The sequence below is a fragment of the Heliconius melpomene genome, chromosome 20 (genome assembly GCF_056956725.1).
Source record: "Heliconius melpomene rosina isolate 202511_hmr_F chromosome 20, ASM5695672v1, whole genome shotgun sequence".
NCBI lineage: Eukaryota > Metazoa > Arthropoda > Insecta > Lepidoptera > Nymphalidae > Heliconius > Heliconius melpomene.
The window spans coordinates 9,292,870-9,315,454 of record NC_140408.1 but is presented as its reverse complement, the minus strand read 5'-3'; the positions used below and the strand labels follow the sequence as shown (position 1 = coordinate 9,315,454).

At 30.4% G+C, this 22,585-nt stretch overlaps 1 protein-coding gene across 1 annotated transcript; it reads left to right on the top strand.

The window, feature by feature from the left end:
- Positions 1-564: 564 nt before the first annotated feature.
- On the top strand, positions 565-20,775 carry w (eye pigment precursor family transporter white). The gene is made up of 13 exons (XM_085204828.1): positions 565-794; positions 6,370-6,598; positions 7,047-7,285; positions 10,076-10,147; positions 11,166-11,345; positions 11,870-12,027; positions 12,650-12,830; positions 13,038-13,214; positions 13,507-13,638; positions 14,136-14,364; positions 17,967-18,072; positions 18,904-19,075; positions 19,863-20,775. The coding sequence occupies exons 1-13, from the start codon at positions 711-713 to the stop codon at positions 19,962-19,964; spliced, it is 2,061 nt and encodes a 686-aa protein (XP_085060954.1). The 5' UTR covers positions 565-710; the 3' UTR covers positions 19,965-20,775.
- Positions 20,776-22,585: the final 1,810 nt, after the last annotated feature.

Sequence of the window (22,585 nt, the reverse complement as noted above, 5' to 3'; positions counted from 1 at the left end):
GAGCACACACCAGTAAAAGCTTAATGATAATATATAACAGAAACAAAACAGAAAAGTATTAAAAAAAGAGACAGAAAAATATTAAAATTATACTCTTTGTATTATAAATCGTATTATCCAATTATACATGGGAAAAAGTAAATTAAAATATTCTTCTCAAAAGATAAAACTAGTATCCAACTGTAAATAACGAAAAAATAAATAAATAAATATAAATAAAATACGAACATAGAATAGACAATCCGGGGTTGAGCTCCGCCAGTCAACACGCATAGTTTCCAAAATGGACAAAAACTGGAGAATGAGGTATATAACTTACTTCTCTTTCCCTACTATATGCTGCTATATGTGGGATAAAGCCAAACTGAAAAAAAAACCAACTGCATACATATTCTAATTGACGTTATCTCTTATCTAATAACAAACCAAATATTATTATTCAAAATTAGTGACTTCAAGAAGGTAAATGAAACAAGCGACGACAAATGCGTCGTTTGTATAGCCGAGTGGGAGCGCAGCCCACAGTTCCGGGCGCACCGTCTCACCTAACGCATCGCGCGCACGCACTGTCACACCCCGCCATACCACATTTGAAAAACCGCGTGTTTCTTTGAAAAATTATGTTAACATGACTGTGATAGCTTAGAAATTGTATATTAAATAGTTCTTTTTTTCTTTGGATTGTATTGGATTTTTTAAATTAGTTCAAAATGACCGCCGGCGCTGAGGAGCACGAGCCGCTCATCTCTTCGTCTGTTGATAATCAACGTGTGTCTTACAATAATTCTCCACCAGTAAGTATTTAATTAATTATTATTTTTTATCAATAGATTATTAAGGCTGTTTACAAGTCTTTATGAAGAAATATATATTTGTTATTTATTATCGATTTACTGTACTAATGTAGAGCATTAAGCGTAGAGCTTAAAAACCACTTTATTTTAGAAATTATTTTATTTTAGAAATTTGTGTCTACATTTTATGTTTTACGGCATAATAACAAAGATACATTGTTATCATTATATAAAAAATATTATCTGGTTATAATTAATTTATAATTAACTAGCGGCCCCCGCGTGGCTTCGCCCACTTGAACTTACGAATATTTGTCTAATATTATTGAATTGGAAGTTATAATTGGCTTATTATTTTAATATGGTTATCTATACTATTATGTGCTTAATAAATATAATATAAAATAGACAGTGCGGGTAAAACAAATCTTTTGTGATTTTATTGATTTCGTACGGAAAATATGTCGTATTGAAAAGAAAAATGTTTAGTTATTTCATACCGTACTAGGTAGGCGGTTTTCCCGCGTAAATCGCGATTCCGTGGCAATTTCGGGACACAAAGTAGCCTGCCTATATATTTCTCCACAACCCACTCCTCTCTTTTAGTAAAAGCACAAATATCGATTCAGCTGTTCCGAACACAAGCTGACAGACAAAGATTTTAAATTTGTTTGTTTGTTTTAGTATCTCATTAAAATCTATTTCTATATGCACTTGGAAAAATGAGTTATTTTTAAATCACAAACAGGACGCTACAATTTAATTTTTATGTATAGATTCAAGAACACTGTCATGCCCGAATGGAATATTACTGAGAACATATTAACGCAGATTTCAGAAAAAGTACAAACCGGTTAAATATCATTAAGTATATTATTTTTCAAGTTCCATATTATGCCCGATTATTTTTATGTAAGTTGTATTTAATAACGGAATTATATTTTGTGATTTTCTCTTCAGCTTCACGCGTTGGTGTTGAGACACTCCGTTTTCCACTTTCCGCCGAATTTTCGAGGCATTGCGTGTTGAATGGCGGATCTTAACGCATTTATAATTCTAATTAATAATTATAATTCATTTCTCCAAGTAGGAATCGAACCCACAACCGTCGCATTACAGTTACATACTTACCTTGTGACCCTGTGTCATAATGGCATAATTTGATTTTATGAATTATACTTTATTACAAAGCTCTAATACACTCCGTCCTTTGCTTTCCGCCAGAATTTACACATTATGTGTTGAACGACGAAACTCAACACCGCACTATAAATTAAGAAATACCAAGGATTTTTTAAAACAATGCGATAGATGAAACCGTATAAATATTCAAATAGACCCACTTTAATAGATCCTGTCTTATATTAGGCATTAATTTCGTATGTCTAGAATAAAAAAATATATTTTACATAAAATACTATACATATTATAAATATGTGCATATATAATAAATGTAAGTCTTAAATATTTGATCAGATAAGTAAATTATTTGTAATTTTTATTAAAGTAAAGTAGGCAGAGCAAAACTGATGATAAATCATTGCGGTCATTACATTTGAATCAGGCTACTCTAACAGGTTCACGCCTTCAGCTTTCAGCCTGGAACTGGCAGCCACACGGTGAATGGGATGCTAAGAAGTTTCTTCTGTATAAACAAGAACAAATAAATACAGTACATTAACAGTAAAAATATATTTTTACCTTTATTATGATGAGATTTTTAACCTGTGGTTGTCGTGTGCATTTACAAAATATGACCTTATTGGACGAAGACGGCACAACAGCTTTACGGTGTATCCCGCGCATACCAATGGGGGGGCAACTTAAGACACTCCGTTTTCCTCTAAGACTGGCGGAACTCAACGCCGCTCATTGTACGGTTCAACTGAAAGAATATAATTATCATAGTATGATATCGTCGGCTTAAAGTATACTCTACCTGCTAAACCTTCTAAATCCGTTTTTTTGTCCTTTTTATACCATTCGATAGTGTAAAAAAAGTACAAAATCGACCTTTATTTTAATTATAATTAGTAGAGAATACAAAATCAATTTTCGAAATTTTAAAAACCTGATAACATATGTATACCTAAAATCTACTTAACCTACCTTACCTGTGTTTAAAAAAAACCGTGATTTTGCAATAACTCTTTAATGTAGTAACCAATAATCACATAACGCTATTTTAATTAATGAATTACAATTAAAATAATTTCATCAATATAATTTGCAGCAAGAGAATAAAGGAGTATTTTATAATATAAGGAATTTAAAATATCATAGAGACTCATCTCACCTTTTTTAATATTAAAATGTAACCCACTCTGAATATCTAAAAATAATGTTATTACATATTTTGTATAAATTTAAATTGATAGTTAATTTGCATACTGGCTAGTTCATGGGAACGGGCTGCGTGAGGCATCTTTACAATTTATATTTAAGTATTTTTGTCTTTTATATTAAAATTATTTTCATTTTCATGTTCTGGTACTTAAAAAACTAACCGCGGCGTTGAGTTTCGCCCTTGTAATATCTCTAACATTAGATGGAAAGTCAGTACGTCTTACCACTAGTTTCTGTCTGTTTGCCGTGTCAATCCAATAAAACATTTTTTTTATCATTTCAATGTCCTGCACTTTGCAAAGCTATAGATAGGTGGCGATGGCTGAAAGGTGGTGGTGGTATAATGTATTGAACTTATAAAGTTCCTTGTCTGGAGAATCCTTTTGTACCATAAATGTGAACTTTCAGAACCAGGGGTTCGATTTGATGACCAAGTCATGATCAAGATCTAGAGTCATATAAGTCTAAGCTGTTAATGTACCTAGTAACCTTATTTTTTATTTCCCATATTAGATTTTTTTAATGGAGTGGATGTTATCTTCTAACTAGATGTTTAGTAATTGACTTTTATTCAAATACACTTAAGAATTTATGCAAAAACGACAATCATACAATTAAAATATACTCAATTCTAAGATCAAAATTTAATAAATTTTATGTAGTTTCAAATGTCATTCCACTTTTATAAATGTGAAATTAAGCCAGTTAAGGTTTATTTTTTATGTGAATCAACAATGTCATTGTAGAGTCAATAATGATTTTTTTTTCTGGAACATAGTAGCAATAAGCTATTTCATTCTAAGAAGAAAGAAGAAGGATTATTAATAGGCAATGTTTGGACAGTAATGTTTCTAAAAAATATTATTTACATTTTTATATTATTATATAAATTTTAAGGTATGTACTATAACTTAGTGTTCTTGTATTTCAAATTAATATAAACATATTCAAATTGCTGACACAAATTTAAAAATACCTACGAAGGCCCTACGCTTATTTCGATGTAGCAATGTTACTCCCTCTATATTACGCAATCAACCGTTAACGCACTCGCTAGCGACTTCAACTATAAGGGCACACGTAAATTCCTATTTCTCAAGGCCAAATATTAGAGGTCCATCGCTTAAGTCACTGGCCCAAGTATTAACAAAAAATAAAACAAGTTCTTAACGATCTCGTTCCGCTGGTTTGTAACATTTCTAATATATTTCGTTGTCATAGAAATATTTAAAGAATTAAAATGAATGTGTAATGATGCTTAATTTAATTTTAATTGTGGCCAAATTGCATTCAATAATTTTGTAATTTGATTTTTGATAGAAGTTAACAAATTTTGCTTAATGTCGCCTCTATCACAAGTAAAGGTATATTAATTTTAGGCAGGCAATACGCAACGTAAGTAAGTTTATTACATGTTTATTTTTTAAATATAAAGTACAAAAACCTGTGTTAGTTTTTGTGAAGTTTTTAAATAAATAAAAGTCCACATATTTAAAATTATTTTCGCATAATCCTACTTACATAACACATTAACATCTAAATTTATTAAATTGCAATCAATAAACATATTTTCTGATTTTAAATTTAGTCGCGTCTTCATTTCTTGTCAAACACTTTTGATAAAATAATTGTTTTTTTATAGCTTCACGCTCTATCTCGCACATAAAAGGGTAAACACAGGGAACTTAGTGTTGAGACACTCCGATCCCTATTTTCCGTCGAGTTCATTGCGTGTTGGCAGAACTTAACGCCGCGCTCTGCCTCGACACTAGAGCGAAGATACGAAAATATTAAATATTTCATTTCGTCGAGTGGGAATCGAACCCACAACCTGTCGCGTCTACAGTCACATGCTACGACTGGCCTCAACTATATGACTATAGCAATATTTACCTAGAGCTAGGCGTACGAGTAAAATAGTTACCAACTCTATGTGGAACCAATTCATTTAATCGGGTCCAATTCGACACAATCACCTATTTCCTGTTCTAAGACGCTTTGACGATCTTCAAATGGCACCGAAATATTTTATCAAAAAATGTTAAAATTACATTTGATTTTGCCTATTTTAAATATTCTACTTACTTTATATGGATTGAATGTAAAAATCGGTAATTTTACAGAAAAAACACTCTAAACTTTTAAATTGTCGATACTTTTTTGTTAGTTTCTTGTAACTTCATAAATTTAAAGCATTTTACATTTATGGATTATGAGACAGAATTTTATAAAAGCTTCGTCTTTATCAATAGAGTTATTTATACAAATAGGCATGAGAGAACTAGATAATTCGTTTCTTATTCAAATTTAGTAGCTATGTAGTATGTTATAGATAAAATATATAAAAAAATAAAGTTTATTAAGTTAAGGTATAATCTGTCACCGTGTCTAATAATAAAAATTATGGACATAGTTGGACGTGTGGTTGTGGTTCCATTAGAAATGAATTTCTTTATCCTTACGTCTCGCCAGGAACAGTCTCTACAATGGCAGATAAAGAAAATGAATGCATGGATCTGGATTAAATTATAATTTAATGTATAATTCGTATATTTATTTGATTTATAGTTCTTATATTTTTTATAGACTTCTAAAATGTTTTCTTTAAAATAATCCTTTTTATAATAATCCTCGTATCAATCATTGTCTTAAATTGCCATTTTTAATTAGCAACCATTTTGAAATTCAACATTTCATTTTGAATTGCTACTGGTTTTATTTTATAAAGAATATTTAGTGAACACCCACTACTGTATAATGTAACACGAGTAATCGGTTGTTGATCGATATCGGCCCCTCTCGCGCCCGACTCCGGTTACAGTCTGTCACGGCTTTGTGTTGCCCTGGATATTTAAACTTCTTGGTTAATGCGGCAAAATAAAAACAATCCAATTACTGTATAGTACTATATATGAATATGATACCCGAAAATGTTTGTTATACTTATTTATAGTCTTAACTTTAATATAATTTCTAGTAAAAAATAAAATCAATTAAATAAAATCATCTTCACCCTGTATTCCGCACACAGCAAGGTAGGTTAGGGCATTAGGACTAAGGAACCTAGTGTTAATACACTCCGCTCCACACTTTCCGCCGAATTTTGACACCAGAGCGAAGAAATGAATATATATAATATGTTATTCTTTTACTTCGAAAAAGAAAAATGATATTACTAAATTATATGTATCTATGTTATTAATATTGAAAATAACCATTTTGTTTATAGGGGAGCTCACCTAGTGGCAGTCCTCGTGCCAGTGGCGGTGAAGTGACCTTAGCGATTCCACCAAACCGAGGCTATGGAGCAATCGGTGGGGTCGAGAAGGTCACATACACCTGGGCGGACATCAACGCTTTCGCCACAGAGGACAGGTCAAGAAACAAGAAATTCTGGAATTTCTGGAGAGGTTCCAACGACCGCATGTTCCAACAGAGGAAGCAACTGCTCAAAAATAGTAAGATTTTGGATTAAAAATTCTTAAGAAAGTAAATATTTATTCAACTTCTAGGTATGTTTAACATGATCTAGGCACTGCTTGAAGAATATAACAAATAATTTATTACTAAATTTAAAGTGAATTTACCTTATGTGCACTATTTTGTAAGTAAGTAATTGTAGTAAAGTACTTTGTATGTACAGGAAATTAAAACAGAACAAAAAAGATCTTAGTGTTAAGACACTCCGTTCACATTAAGACACTTTCTGCCGAATTCTGGAGTCATGCGTATTGAGTGGCGGAACTCAACGTTCTCACTCATTAAAAAAACATAACAAATATATTTTCATTGTTAATTGCGAGGGCAATTAACAATGAAAATATATTTCAAAATTATTGGAGTCAAACAGTTTCCTGAAACTGAAATGTTCAATAAATTTTTAATTTCTGTAAATTTCATTAACAGTAAATGGCGCGGCATATCCTGGAGAACTGCTTGCCCTCATGGGCTCATCAGGCGCTGGGAAGACCACGCTTCTAAACACCTTGACCTTCAGAACACCTAGTGGTGTGGTGTCCAGCGGTACAAGAGCTCTCAATGGACAGCCAGCTACTCCTGAAGCGATGGCAGCCTTGTCTGCATACGTTCAGCAACAGGATCTGTTCATTGGGACCTTGACAGTGCGAGAGCATTTAATTTTCCAGGTTAGTAAAGGAACCAATATTATATACAAAATAGTGTAATGTTATATAGAGTATATGTAATGAAAAATCATTTATATGGCATTTATAAAATAACTTTAAAAAATATGTTAAGTAATTAGATATAAATTTATACCACTTTTGTACATCGCATTTAAAGAGAGGACTCTTTTTTTGTTATCAAGCTATCTTATCAAAGTCTAAAGAATTAAATACCTACTTGTTCTCGTATTCTCTTTTTGCCTTTTCAGAATAGCCGAAATAGGCCCCCTATTTCGGCTATTTATGTCATCATATCATATTTGTATATATTTAATATTTATTTGTAATAGTAAATTAATTTGTAAATATCGTTCATGTCGAATTATGCAAAATTTATTGAAGAATAATTATTATTATGTTACTCATGTATATTTAATATCAACTTGTCAGTACCTCATTTTGTTCTACAGTAATGGTAGTATTACTGACAAACAACTCAATAGAAACGTTTAATTAAATAGAACTAAAGATCTTTTGACATTATGTACGAGACAGTCAAAGTATAAATATATAACTTTAAAATTAAATATTTTAATAGTAATTATTAGATTAAAAGATTTTTCCATACAAACTTTCAACCCCTATTTCATCCTTATTGGGTTAAAATTTTTCAAAATCCCTTCTTAGTGGATGTCCAGATTACGAAAATCATCTGTCCAAATTTCACGTTTCTACCATCAGCAGTTACGGCTGTGCGTGCGTCTTACCTCAGTCAGTGAGGACAAGTCCTTTTATATATACAGGGTGGAAGAGGCAACGCTTCTTTTACTGAAACTGCATATAGGGTAAAATATTTCAAACCCAGAATTAAAAAAAAATAATCAAGGTACCTCAACGGTTTGGACGTAGGATTTTTTTTACATTTTATCCATACCTGTATTTCGTGTCACGCACACATACGTATGCGACGGTGCCGCTCTGACAGGTAAATGTGTGCGTGCCTATGTTATACTTTACAAATGGCGTTTTATTTTAAAACAATAACTTTGTTATTTATTTTGTTTGAAAAAAAAAACTTTTTCATTTTTGAGAATTATTTTTTTTCCGAATTATATTAGGCTTTTAAAGAGTAGTTAAAACTGTGGTTTCATTTAAAGTGGCGCTGACAATTCCATCCTGTATATAGTTTATACAAACATGTCAGAAGTTGTCACAGAGAACGCAATATATAATTTTCTTCAAACTAGCTTCTAGTCATTATGTAGTATGTAAGACCATACCAGTTTTACTATATGATTAATATAATTATCGAGAAAATGGTGTCGGCGCCTCTCAAGCTTGCGTTAATAGCTTGGTGTAGTGTGTGACAGAATTAGTTTCAAAATTGATTGAAAATAGATTTATTTAATATCTTTATATATAAAATTTATATATTTTTTTTTTATATCCAATAAAGATGTTAGAAATTGAACGAGTTACTATTATATCAATATTTGGCGATTTTTTATACTAATTGCAACTTTTATCAGCTCTAAGACGATGACGACGCTACTTTATTATATTCCAAAACAAATTCTTTAATCTTAATCTTATTCACAAAGTGGGCGGATGTTCGGCCGTTCGCTCTCGCAGAGACCACTGGAGACCTTGTCACATGTCATTAATGACAGTAATTTATATATTTTCAATTCAAAGCTGACGCGTAACTTTAGTGGAAACCTGAATATTATGTATTATATCATTAAAGTTTCATTCTATATTATATATACTTTTTTAGAAACGAATAAAGATTTTTACGTAGCGGGACTTAACGCCGCGCCTCTTGGAAACCGACCACTAAAAATATTTTTCTTTCCTTTTCCTTTCTTTTTCCTAAGTGCAGTATAATATTTAAAAAATAATATAAATATATGTCATATATAATACGAAATAACAGAACAACGAAATGTTATCGTATAATGTCCTAAGCTTTAAGTTTTAATATTTAAGCAACACATTAAAAATATTTTAAACTAAGAGCTATTTTAGACAACTTATCCTTAAGATTAGAGCATCTAAGTTATGTCCATATTTGACTAAGTTGTTTAAACATATAACAAAAACGTATCGATTGTATAAATTCGGGAAACACTTTGTGATTGATAAATATTGTTAAAGAATTATGCTTGTTATTATTAAAAAAAAAATCATTAAGCTATCTAGGAATTTTGAAAAAATCATTTGACTATATTTATCTGGTATAAAATTAATGGAGCATTGGGTTTAATTTTATCCACATTTATTTTATTGTCTCGACATTTGAAATACATATACATATTTGATTTTGCAAGTATTGTATTAAAATATTTTCCGCTGTTAATCCCGCACATGTACAAATAATATTTAAGAATATTTAATAAAAAGCTTATTATTTTTATTTTAGTATTGGCAAAGGCAAAGTACGATACATCTTTTCTCTCTAAACTCTTAGTCTCGGGCCTCGGCAATCATACTTATATATCATTATTTTCCATTCAACTACTCAGAACACAACTTATGAAATTTTATTATACATGTGAGACTAATTTGACCTTCTAAGACAAAAGTTTTAATTCAAAATAATATAAGAGTTGAATAGAAAAAAACATAAATAGAACCGGCATATTACGCCTAATAAGTTTTTATAAAACAGAAAATGGAGATTGTATATTTTTTATGTATATGGGACTTTCAAACGATATGAGTATTATGTCAAAAGTACCTATATAAAGTCTTATTAATACATTTCTAGTAAATATGATCACAAACCTAATTATATATTTTTTGTTACAGGCCCTTGTGCGAATGGACCGTCATATACCTTATGCACAACGAATGCGACGAGTCCAAGAAGTCATATCCGAAGTAAGTAAAATACGTACTAAACACTTGTGTTAATTAAAAGAAATTATTTATAACAAAATAAAAGGCCCGTCGTCGCCCAGAAGCGCCAGAGTGTGACTATAAGCACGATAGGTTGTGGGTTTGATTCCCACTCGAGGAATTGAAATATTTAATATTTTCGAACGCGAGATAAAGCGCGGCGTTGAGTTCCGCTACTCAACACGCAACGCCTCCAGAATTAGGCTGAAAGTGAGGAGCTGAGTGTTTTAATATGTGGCTCCCTTTGCCTATCCTGCTACATGCAGAGTTCAGCGTGAAGCGGAAAAAAAGTCAAAGATATGTGACGCTAAGCCTATAATTTTTTTTTTAATTTTTAAGCAAAGATGAACGTAGGAGGACATGTCACTTTTTATAAGACAGTAATGGTATTATTTATTATACTCGTAGTGTTCATTATTTAATTGGACTGACATGTGAAACTGATAAATAATACATGAATAGCAGGTTTTAGTTTATGTCCAAAGGATTTAAATAAAGGATAGGTCCTTTCTCATATCTATAATAATATGTAGCACATATTTTTATCGAATAAAAGTATAGAAAAGTCAATTCTGTACATAAAAAAATATAAAAAAATTGGTTAACATATCGACTATAAAATCTAAATATTACACTGAAATTGATAGATTTTATTAATACCCGTATAAAAACATTACCAGTACAAAAATTGGATTAAAGTTAGGTATGTAACCGAAGAAGTAGACGGTATAATCCTATTGCCTTGTGAACGGAACAACACAATCGCAAACATGCAAGAAATGAAAACAGGTGTTACTAATAGTATTTTAAATAATATATTCTTAATTTACCATAATTCTATATCAATTATAGTATACCTATAAATGTGGGTAGAAAATGATATAAAAAAGGACTACATAACGTATTTTTTTCAATACAAAAAAGTTCTATACTATCAGTCTATTAAGATACATTTATTTTATATTTTTTTTATGAAACTTAATGTTATTTTTTGTTTTAGTTGGCACTATCAAAATGTCAGAACACAGTAATAGGAATACCAGGACGTCTAAAGGGCATATCGGGTGGAGAGATGAAGAGACTCTCCTTCGCCAGCGAAGTCCTTACCGACCCTCCGCTTATGTTCTGCGACGAACCGACATCAGGCTTAGATTCATTTATGGCACAGAATGTTATACAGGTTAGTATATATATTTAAATCGTATTGTATTGTAATTTACTATTGTAGGAAATCACTGAAAATTACGTAAAAAATTAAATTTATAATTTTTTTATCAATAAAATACAAAAACAAAAATATAATGCAATATACCTAGTAAGCTATTAACAGTCGCATATATACTTGTATATACTTGTATCTATATATATAAAATCGAAAGGTCACTCACTCATCACGAAATCTCAGAAACTACATGTGCTAGGAATCTGAAATTTTGCATAGGAGTTACTTATAGGACGTAGGTGCTCGCTAAGACGGGAATTTGCAATATTCGACTTCTAAGGGGTTGTTTTTGGGTTCGAAAATTTGTATGAAACTTCGTTACTACAAATGCTAGGAGTCTCAAATTTTGCATAGACGTCACTAGGACGTAGTCATGAAGACAGAAATTAATAATAACATAGTTCACGCGGGTGAAACCGCGAGCGAGCCGCTAGTATATTTATAAAACGCAAATTCATGAAATGTAATTTGTATCAAAACAGGTATTAAGTGGCTTAGCTAAAAAGGGTAAAACTATAGTAGTGACGATACACCAACCCTCTTCCGAGCTCTACGCTATGTTCGACAAGCTCCTTATCATGGCTGATGGCAGAGTGGCCTTCCTCGGCTCCCCGGACCAAGCGACCGAGTTCTTTAGAGAGTAAGTAACATTAACTGTTTATATTTGTGTCCAAACTTGTTTGCATTTTCTGGTTTTTATTTATTAAGGTTTATTAAGGTAAGGTACTTTAAGCGCAATTTAAAAGAGAAATATGTACAGTTACAATCGTTATTCGGCAAATTGAATTTTAAAAGTTATTGTTTGTATTTTCAGTTCTCTCATTTTCGTGTTGTCATGAATTAACATTAATTTTGAATGTAACTTAAGTACTGCACTCATATAAGTTAGTTATAATAATATTATTCTGATCTCATTAAATTATCGACAGTATGGTCTCAGAATATTAGCTTAAAAGCTGACATCAACATTCGATTTCATTACTCTATACTAATTTTTATAGATCTAGACCATTTACAAATACGGCTTTCATTTTACTTTATGCATAAACTAAAAGTATTTTTGACTTCAATTATAATAAAACAATAAAAAAATAAGCAAATTAGTTAATGATAAGTCTAGTTGCTTCTATATAAAAATACATATTTAAAATAAGCATAAGACAATTAACGCAAATTTCAACATTTTTAACCGACTTCTGTAAGAAAAGGAGGTTATCAATTCGACTGTATTTTTTTTTTCATTAAATATCATCATATTTTAGACTAGGAGCAGCATGCCCAGCTAATTATAACCCAGCGGACCACTACATACAACTCTTAGCGGGAGTCCCCGGCAGGGAGGAGACCACTCGACACACAATCGACACTGTTTGTACTGCCTTCGCGAAGTCTGAAATAGGTTGTAAGCTTGCTGCTGAAGCTGAAAATGCCTTGTTTCATGAAGTAATTTCTTGTCATTTATGTTTTTTAAATAAATATTTCTTTAAATATATTTATTATTTGATTAATAAAGGATATTTTTCTTAACACGGTATTTATTAAAAGGTTTTTATTTATTAAAATGAAATTAATTTCATTTAACTTCAAGTTATATGTGTGCCTTTTATTCCTTTACTTTTAACAATTTCTAATAATTTTCTATTCTTTTAGCGTAAAATCTCGTCCGGCTGGGCGGACTCAGCGTGGAGTAGTGCCGTCGCTCTCCGCGCCAAGAGGTCTCCCTACAAGGCGTCGTGGTGTGCACAGTTCCGCGCCGTACTCTGGCGCTCCTGGCTCTCGGTCACTAAAGAACCTATGCTCATCAAAGTGCGATTTTTACAGACTATTGTAAGTTTTTTTTATAATATCATTTTTTATAAACATAGTTATAGATCGGTCTACATTGTTTTACAATTTTCTTTGTATTTCTGTATTAAATTATCATAAGGGGATAGCTAGCTAACAAGGATAATAACTTTATTTTTCAATATTTTAGAAATAATAAATCCTATTTACCTACGTCAAAAAATATTTGGCTGATGCTGTTATTTTGCCAATTCGAAGTTTCATATTTTTTCTTCATAAGGTATCGAGAATCAAGTACTATATATATTAAAGCTTAAATTTTACATTGTTTTAGATGGTGTCAATTCTCATAGGCGTGATATATTTCGGACAACAGTTGGACCAAGACGGAGTAATGAATATCAACGGAGCTATCTTCATGTTCCTGACTAATATGACTTTCCAAAACATTTTCGCTGTTATTAATGTAAGTTAAGATTTAAACATTTCTATTTGTAAAAGTTAACCCATTGGACCCAAAAAAAAATATTATAAAAATATGACAATTAATTCTTTATGAAAATCAATTCTACTATCTTCGATTCAAAAGTCACTTATAAATTTATGACCGTTAACAAAATTATTTACAATTCCAATTTAATATTTTTGGAAATAAGTAACGCTCTTTATAACAAATATTACTTCGTAATAATAATAGCTTAATTAATAATTATATGATTTATAATGTTTATAATAAAAAATACAGGAATTTTATTTTATATGTAATGCAAAGATGAATGAATAATAAAGGTACATAAATGTTGTCCAAGTATAATTAATTCGAAATATCATCTCAACCTACACGTGTGTTTTTTCAATTCAGAAAAAATAATCTTATGTAATAATGTTATCCAACTTTATTAATTATAATTTGTAAAACCTTTTTTTTAGTAATTTAAAATGTGAAAATTAACTTGATTTCAGGTATTCTGTTCAGAACTACCAATATTCATACGCGAGCACCACTCGGGGATGTACCGGGCTGACGTTTACTTCTTATCGAAGACGCTAGCTGAGGCCCCCGTGTTCGCTACCATACCACTGGTGTTCACCACCATAGCGTATTACATGATAGGATTGAACCCAGCACCCGAGAGGTTTTTTATTGCTTCGGGCTTGGCAGCGTTGATCACTAATGTCGCTACTTCCTTTGGTAAGTCTTAAGTTATACCTACATACATATAGATTCCTTGTCGGAAAAAGAAATGTATATTGTAAAATTTGTTGATGAAGTTAACGATATAACAAAGAATTATCTTAACTAAGGATTTGCTTTAAACAAAGTTCGTGTTGGATTTTGATTGTTATTACAGTTTTTAAATTTAAAAAATATTAAATTTATTATATTAAATGTAATTATAATAGTCAATAATATACTATAATCACTAGTTATCTAAGTGTTAACACTTTACGCCACAAATCAATTACAGCAATAGGAACTGAACAATGAAATACAAATCAATGCTGTAGGAAAGTATTTATTGATAAATGCTATTGAAAAATATAATTTTGCATGTAATTACGAAAATAATAAGCTAAACCTTTATGTTCCTCATTGTGCTTTCCGTTCTCCACCAGCTAGAACGCCTTGAAAAAAAACTTACTCTGTTTTCCAATTTCTACCCAGTTTTTTTGACATTGTGAACTGATTAAATAGTATCTGAACTCATTATCATAATTCACTGCTTATTTCAAAAATGTTTCATGTGAAAATACATTCTAGAATCTAAGTACATATATATATTTTGTATTTCTAGTAACCTTATGTAGATATTCTAATAGGGATTGACGTGTCGCAACTATTGACTAACCGACGCGGCTTCCACAACATTCTTTTTTAATACACCTAAACCAGTTTTGGAAGGGCATCCAACTTGGGACTATCATAAATTTTGAAAGTAATCATTATGATAATAAGGGCGATATCTTCAATCGTGTTTGTTTTTAATTAAATCGGTTTGTAGAATTAACTTTTTATATTAATTTTACTTGATTTTGTTAAATATATCTCCTTGATTATAAGATAACATCGTGGAGGATCATTTGGGAAGAGTCTGATTGATGTACACGCGCCTGTTAGAGATCAAAGATTGATTTAGTTTAGGTACGCTTTATCTCACATATGGCTGGCAGAGAGAATAGCAGAGAGTAAAAAGAAACGACATTTCTTTGTTTCTTTCCAAATTTTAAGACATTGCGTGTGGAGTGACGAATGTATGCAATGCATCTTTTCTTATAAAAAAATAAAAATAATTTATTCTCCCACGTGGAAATCGAACCCACAACCATAACGTTTACAGTCAGTTGGTCCCTCAAACCCTTTACTAGCTATAAAAAGCAGCTTTGGGTGCCGTTACCTTATACGCAATGTATTCAAACTATAAAAAAAGGGAAAATATATAAGGAAGCGAAAAGACGTTTAATTCTAGATATTTTCTTAATTGAATCTATAAATTTCCCTATGATTTCTTACGTTCTTGTAATTGATAATGCAAAAACGTAATAAGTTTATAGTTCGTCTTTATTACATATATATGAGATTATTATCACTTCAATAAGATTTTAAATTACAAATTTACATAATTATACATATATGTAATTTTAATGGTATTACTTACAATTGGATTTGAATTGGATTACAATCAATGAATTCATTTCCATTCAAATGTGTGTTCATTAGCTTTTTATTACAATAGTCATTGAGTAATTCTTATCTAGCTATATTAACGTTATAATTCATCTAAGTAAAATGCTTAGCTTGTTCACTATTACATCATTTATAAAGAGCCATTTGACATTATATTATAACATACGATTTTTAAGAAAGTTAGGTATAGAATGTTGTTATATTCTTACAGTCAACAGTTTTAAACATAAAAAGGTTTAAATCTAAAGCAATTACATATATGTACCTATTACGCAACTGACGTATCTTTAATTTTAAGGTATTTAATTAATACCGGTAAAAACGTAAAGCTTCTCAATACATAATGAAACTATTATAAATATATTAGAATCGAATTATTATTTATGCAATTATAATTAAAGTATCATAGTTACCGTTTCTTTTAACTTTTATATAAAAAATAAACGATAAACTGTGAGAAAAACATCAATGTGTTTACAATTATAGCAGTTAGCATTTAGTCTTTGACGTTCTAAATAAGCAACTGTTACTAATTAATACACATTTACATATTTGAAGAATAAATTATGAGAGATCTCACTCTCTGTATATAGATACAATGACATTCCGAAAATACTTATTTAGAAATGATACCTGCATAATATAATACCTACTCTACTATAAGCTATTGTAGGTACATTGCTTATAACGCGCACTTCGTTTTGCATCATTGATAAATATTGTTATGAAATCTTTTGTAACTAAGATTTTAAATTCTTTACGTTCCATTAAATAATTGAAATCATTTAAATTATTTGAAACAATAATGAAAAAAGAAAAGCTTCATGCTTTTCCCTGCATAGCACGCACAGGAAACCTAGTGCTAATACACTCTGTTGCACAATTTTCGAAACTAATGAAAATATTTTATTCCCTTGAATGGGAATCGAACTCATTACCTTCACGTTTATAGACGCCTGCGCCGTGCCGCTACGCCACGTTCACAAAAAAATATGTAAAAATATCACATTAGATGACATAGAGATACAAAGATATGATTTTTTTGATGCATTCAACTAACGATTTTTGCTTTTTTGAGATTTTTGCTTTTTTGGGATTTTTAATTAAGAAACCGATTTAAATTATACTTCTAGGTCACCTTGTGTGTCACCTAATGTGTATTTTGTGTCATGTGACATTACAGCTCTTTTTACTATTTATACTTTTATATTATCTATATATATAAAATCGAAAGGTCACTCACTCATCACGAAATCTCAGAAACTACATGTGCTAGGAATCTCAAATTTTGCATAGTAGTTATTTATAGGACGTAGGTGCTCGCTAAGACGGGAATTTGCAATATTCGACTTCTAAGGGGTTGTTTTAGGGGTTGAAAGTTTGTATGAAACTTCGTTACTGCAAATGCTAGGAGTCTCAAATTTTGCATGGACGTCACTCATGGAGACAGAAATTAATAATAACGCAGTTCACGCAGGCGAAGCCGCGAGCGGGCCGCTAGTTTATCTATATATATAAAATCGAAAGGTCACTCACTCATCACGAAATCTCAGAAACTACAAGTGCTAGGAATCTCAAATTTTGCATTGGAGTTATTTATAGGAAGTAGGTGCTCGCTAAGACGGGAATTTGCAATATTCAACTTCTAAGGGTTTGTTTTTGGGGTTAAAAATTTGTATGAAACTTCGTTACTAATGACATTTGTCTTTCGTCATTCGTTACTAAATGCTAGGAGTCTCAAATTTTGCATAGACGTCACTAGGACGTAGTCATGGAGACAAAAAATAATTATAACATAGTTCACGCGGGTGAAACCGCGAGCGGGGCGCTAGTATACTATATAAGTACGGCTGTACCTACATACATATATTGGAGTATTTTCATTTAATTGAAAAATATACTATTTACTTTACTTTTGCACTCAAATATAAAAAATGAGGAATTTTAAATATATATATATTTTTTAAAAATCAATAAAGTGAATGAGATTCCTTATAATAAAGAGTAGATATAAGATATAACAATGCAGGCCATATTAATAGCAAATAGTTTTTCTTTTAAATGTTATTTAAGTTATTATATTAGTTATATCATGTTCAAATTCCCAGGTTACCTCATATCATGTGCAAGCAGCAGCGTCAGTATGGCAGCATCTGTGGGACCACCCATCATCATCCCATTCATGTTGTTTGGAGGCTTCTTCTTGAACTCCGGGTATGTCTTATCTATATAATTTAATTGACAATATAATTGACGCTTTTCCTCTTATAGCATTGTAGGCTGAAAGAACCTGAGAAATGCTAAGATACTCGGCTCTCCATTTTTCGCCTATTTTTCGAGATATTGCGTGTTTAGTGGCGGAATTTAACGCCGTGCTTTATCTACCAGAATAAGAAAATGCCGTAACGCGACTTATTAAGGTAGGTACTTTACGACGGCATTGATTACCTCGAGATAGAGAGATAATAATATAAATTTATTTTTTATTACAAACTGCATGCTATTAATCTTAATAAGAAAAATATCTCTAACCTCTGTTTATTTATTTACGCTGTACGACATGTAATATGTTAATGTGCATGTTGCATATTAAAGTTAATTCAAAGTATGAAACATCCTCAAAGGTCTAGGTCATTCATAGCCGTCATTATAGGATCGTGCCAGTATTTATTTATATAATTAAGCAATAATTAAAGCTTTATTAGTTCAAATATTATAGAACTTTTAAAATTATTCACGTAAACCACATTAATTTACACATTTATAGTTTTTAGATATAGTTCAGGTTATATAGAATCATCACTTTTATAATAATCAGGAAATGATTTAAAAGACTAAAAGATTGATAATAAAATTATTTTCTTTTGACCCTGGTCCTCGTGGCAAGGACTTGGGTTGGGTTCGCGCTATGAAAGTATTTTTAACAAATCGCAGGGTTCAAATTGTGTTTTTAAGGATTTCATAGTTATATACAGAGATAGAGATGAAGCCAAAAAGAAAATATCAAAAAATCTAATTACTTCTAATCCAATAATTTATTTCCAGGTCAGTGCCACCATACCTCGGCTGGATATCGTACTTATCTTGGTTCCGCTACGGCAACGAAGCGTTGCTCGTTAACCAGTGGTCAGGAGTTGAGAGCATCGCGTGTACTAGGGAGAACTTCACTTGTCCTGCCAGTGGCGAAGTTGTTCTTACTACGCTTAGCTTTTCTGAGGTACGTAGCTTACGTAAAGTATATATTTTCTTATCCTGACGCATTTTTTACGTTAGACATTATTCATCATTTCGTTTTTCATATATGTATATCTTGTACTAGCGGACACGGACGCGGCTATGCCTGCTTGAAATATAAGAATATAATTTCTATAGAAATATAATTTCAATCTAGATGAAATGCTAAAAGTGACTATTATATTTATTTTCATAAGGATGAATATCAAAATGTCGCGGTAACGGTTGCGTAGCGACGCGACGGTTGTTATTAACATGGCAGAATAAATTGCATGTCAAATTAGAAAGTATTTTAATTTATTAGTATATATGAGTAATGTAATGTTATATAGCCTATAGCACTTCTGAAGAATGCAGCTTTCATACAAAACAATGACAAAGTAAATCGATCCAGTAGATCCAGAGATCTTAGCGTTCAAACAAACAAACAAACAAACTCTTCCGCTTTATTATATTAGTATAGATAGATATTGGATTTACTTTACTTAACAGGAGAACCTACATATTATCAGCGTCCCGCTGTATCCCGCACACTCCAGGGTAGGCAGAGGGAACCTAGTGCTCCCCACTTATATGTTATAACTGTTAGATAAACTGTGGACATAATGATGTCTACAATTGTACATTTAGCAAATGTTCCTACATTTTCACCCATTTTTCGTTCATAAATTTAAAATACCTAAACATGTATGGTACTTTTTTATAATATAATTAAAGTTTATATTAATTGATTTAATCTAACAATATTGTTATATAACATGACATTACAGGCAGACTTCACAATGGACGTAGTAAACATGGTGTTACTCTTCATTGGGTTCCGTCTGCTCGCCTACTTCGCATTACTATGGCGCACACGACGTGGTAAGTAAGGAATAAATAAAATTATATAACAATTGTCATGAATTATTAAAATTATATTTTAAGTGAATAAAGAAAGATAAATATTATAAAAGAAATGAAATTTATGTATTCTTAACAAACGCCATATTAAATGTTTGTAAGTAAACAATTTATACAAATTGCAATTCTTAAGAATTAAAAAAGGTCATTGAAGTATATCGAAGAAATTATAATGGGTATTAAGCGTGCGGAAAAATATGTCAATTAGTTATATTTTTTGTTTTAATTAATTAAATTAGCCTGGCAACTATTCATATAAGAAAAAATATGAATACTTACATTTTATAACATAATAATTCTTTAAAAAAAAAACAAGATGGATGCTAGAATATATGATGCTTGTATAATATTTACATAACATACTGTATCCAACGTCTTAAGATAAATTACTGCAAATACTATAATATATATGCTGAAGATGTTATTTTAAAATTTTAGTTCATCATAGTTAATAATCAAATGTCTGTTATTTTATTTAATTGTTTTTTAAATAACCATATTTTAAACCACATTTTGTTATTCAGATAATTTCATAATATTTTTGTTAATATAATATTTTTTTTTATTAAAGTAGGTTTTTTATTTGTATAATTGGATTATATAATGCTATATTTGATTGTTCGAGATATTTTTTTATTATTATATTAAATTCTATATTGTATCTTCTATGCGAATTGTGTTGTTTTGAAAGTATTTTTTTACTTTTCGAATTTTCTGTTGCCGCAAATTTATTTTAATTAATGTACATTTTTTCATTTGTAAATAAACACATTTTATTCATATTATGTTTTATTTTGTTATCCTACTTCTCATTAAATACACCTTCACGCCGCATCCCGCACACAACATAGTAGGCAGCGGGAACCTAGTGTTAAGGCACTCCGTTCCCCACTTTCTGCCGAATTTTGATGGTTATTCAATATGTAGTTGTTGTAAAAAATAATAAATATGTTTTTAGAATAACTCAGATAACTCTTTGTTTTACTCTGGAAACAAATGAGTATAAATGTAATAGAAATTTCAAAGATCATCTTTTGAAGAAAAGATATTTAGATATTCTGAGAGTCAATATTTTCATGTATTTACTTTTAAATCGTTGTCTAAATATCTAAATAACTATACTTAGATACTACATAAAACTCATCTCTCTTTATCCAGAAACAAAATGGAGCATAAAAAAACAAAATAAGTATTTTTGTTATTTATTTAACGAATATACATCGTATCGTATTTGAGGCCGTCTTGGCCCAGGGGCACAAAGGTATGACTGTATCGCGACGGTTGTGGGTTCGATCCCCACTCGAGCAGATGAAATATTTATAAATAAATATTTAATTTTTAATTTAATTTATATTCCATTTCTTCCCTCCGGTATCGAGGCAAAGCCAGGCTTTGCCTGAGTTACGGCGTGAGTGCTGAGTAAATAAGCCTATAGTGCACGTTTTGTTGCCGCCAAAAAAATTACCCCGCTCTTGTCAAAGTTAATCACAGGTTATCAAATACATTAAGTTAGTGTTCCTACTTGCTTATTATTTAATATTGTGTGAAATTAGATTTAACCCAAAAGAACTAAATTTTAACAGCTTCCCCATTATTAAAAAAAAAGAAAGACATGATAAAATGATAAAAGTAAAGGCAATAAAAAGACGTACCATATAAGAAATGAAATAATCTTACTTCTAAATAAATTATCATACCTTAAATTAATTAATTCTACGTCTTAACTATTGAGTTATTTTGATTATTTTTTTAAGTATGGGCTTAAGATATTTTACCATATATGCCATAAAAGAAGAAAATATTAAGAATTAACTATGTGACGCTGCTATTATAAGTCATTAGTAAGGTGTAGGTGGGTTGTAGTATTTAAAAAAGCAATATTTAAAAATACTTAGGTTTAGGCATAAACCTCGCAGACTTTCGGAGTTAAACCTACTACTACTACTAGAACTATACTGCTCTAAATTCTAAATCATCTAGGATAATAATTAAGAAGATACTCTTTTTAAATTCTTCTATCTCCGTATCTCTTTTAGGTTATTGTAGGGAAACTGAAAGAAATATAACTTTACCTTGAACCAATTACCATGAACTTAATATTACATTTTAGAAAAAAAAAATTGTTAAATACTGAACGCATAAACCACTAGTAATTTAAGATGAATATAAGCATACTGCGGTATTCTACGAATATTTCAGATCATTTACTTTAACCGCAAGGTTAAACTTATTTTAATAGACCTTCTAAGTAATACAATATTATTAGGTTAATAAATAGCATTGACTCCAGATATACTAATAATGTACTACTGTGCATTATTAGTATATCTGGCCATTTGTATCTAAGTTTTTACCATTTAAAACTATTAACATTTTTATTTATAACAAGAAGTAAAATAAACTATAAGGTACCTACACAACAAAATTATATAATAATTTAGTTATCACATTAATTTATAAAAAGAAACAAAATTTAAAACTAATACTTCTTTTCCTTTTTTGTTTCTGTATATATAAATACAAATAAAAAAAGTAAGAAAATAGTAATTTTTATTTCAAAATAAGGAAAATTGAAAAATAATAAATTAAA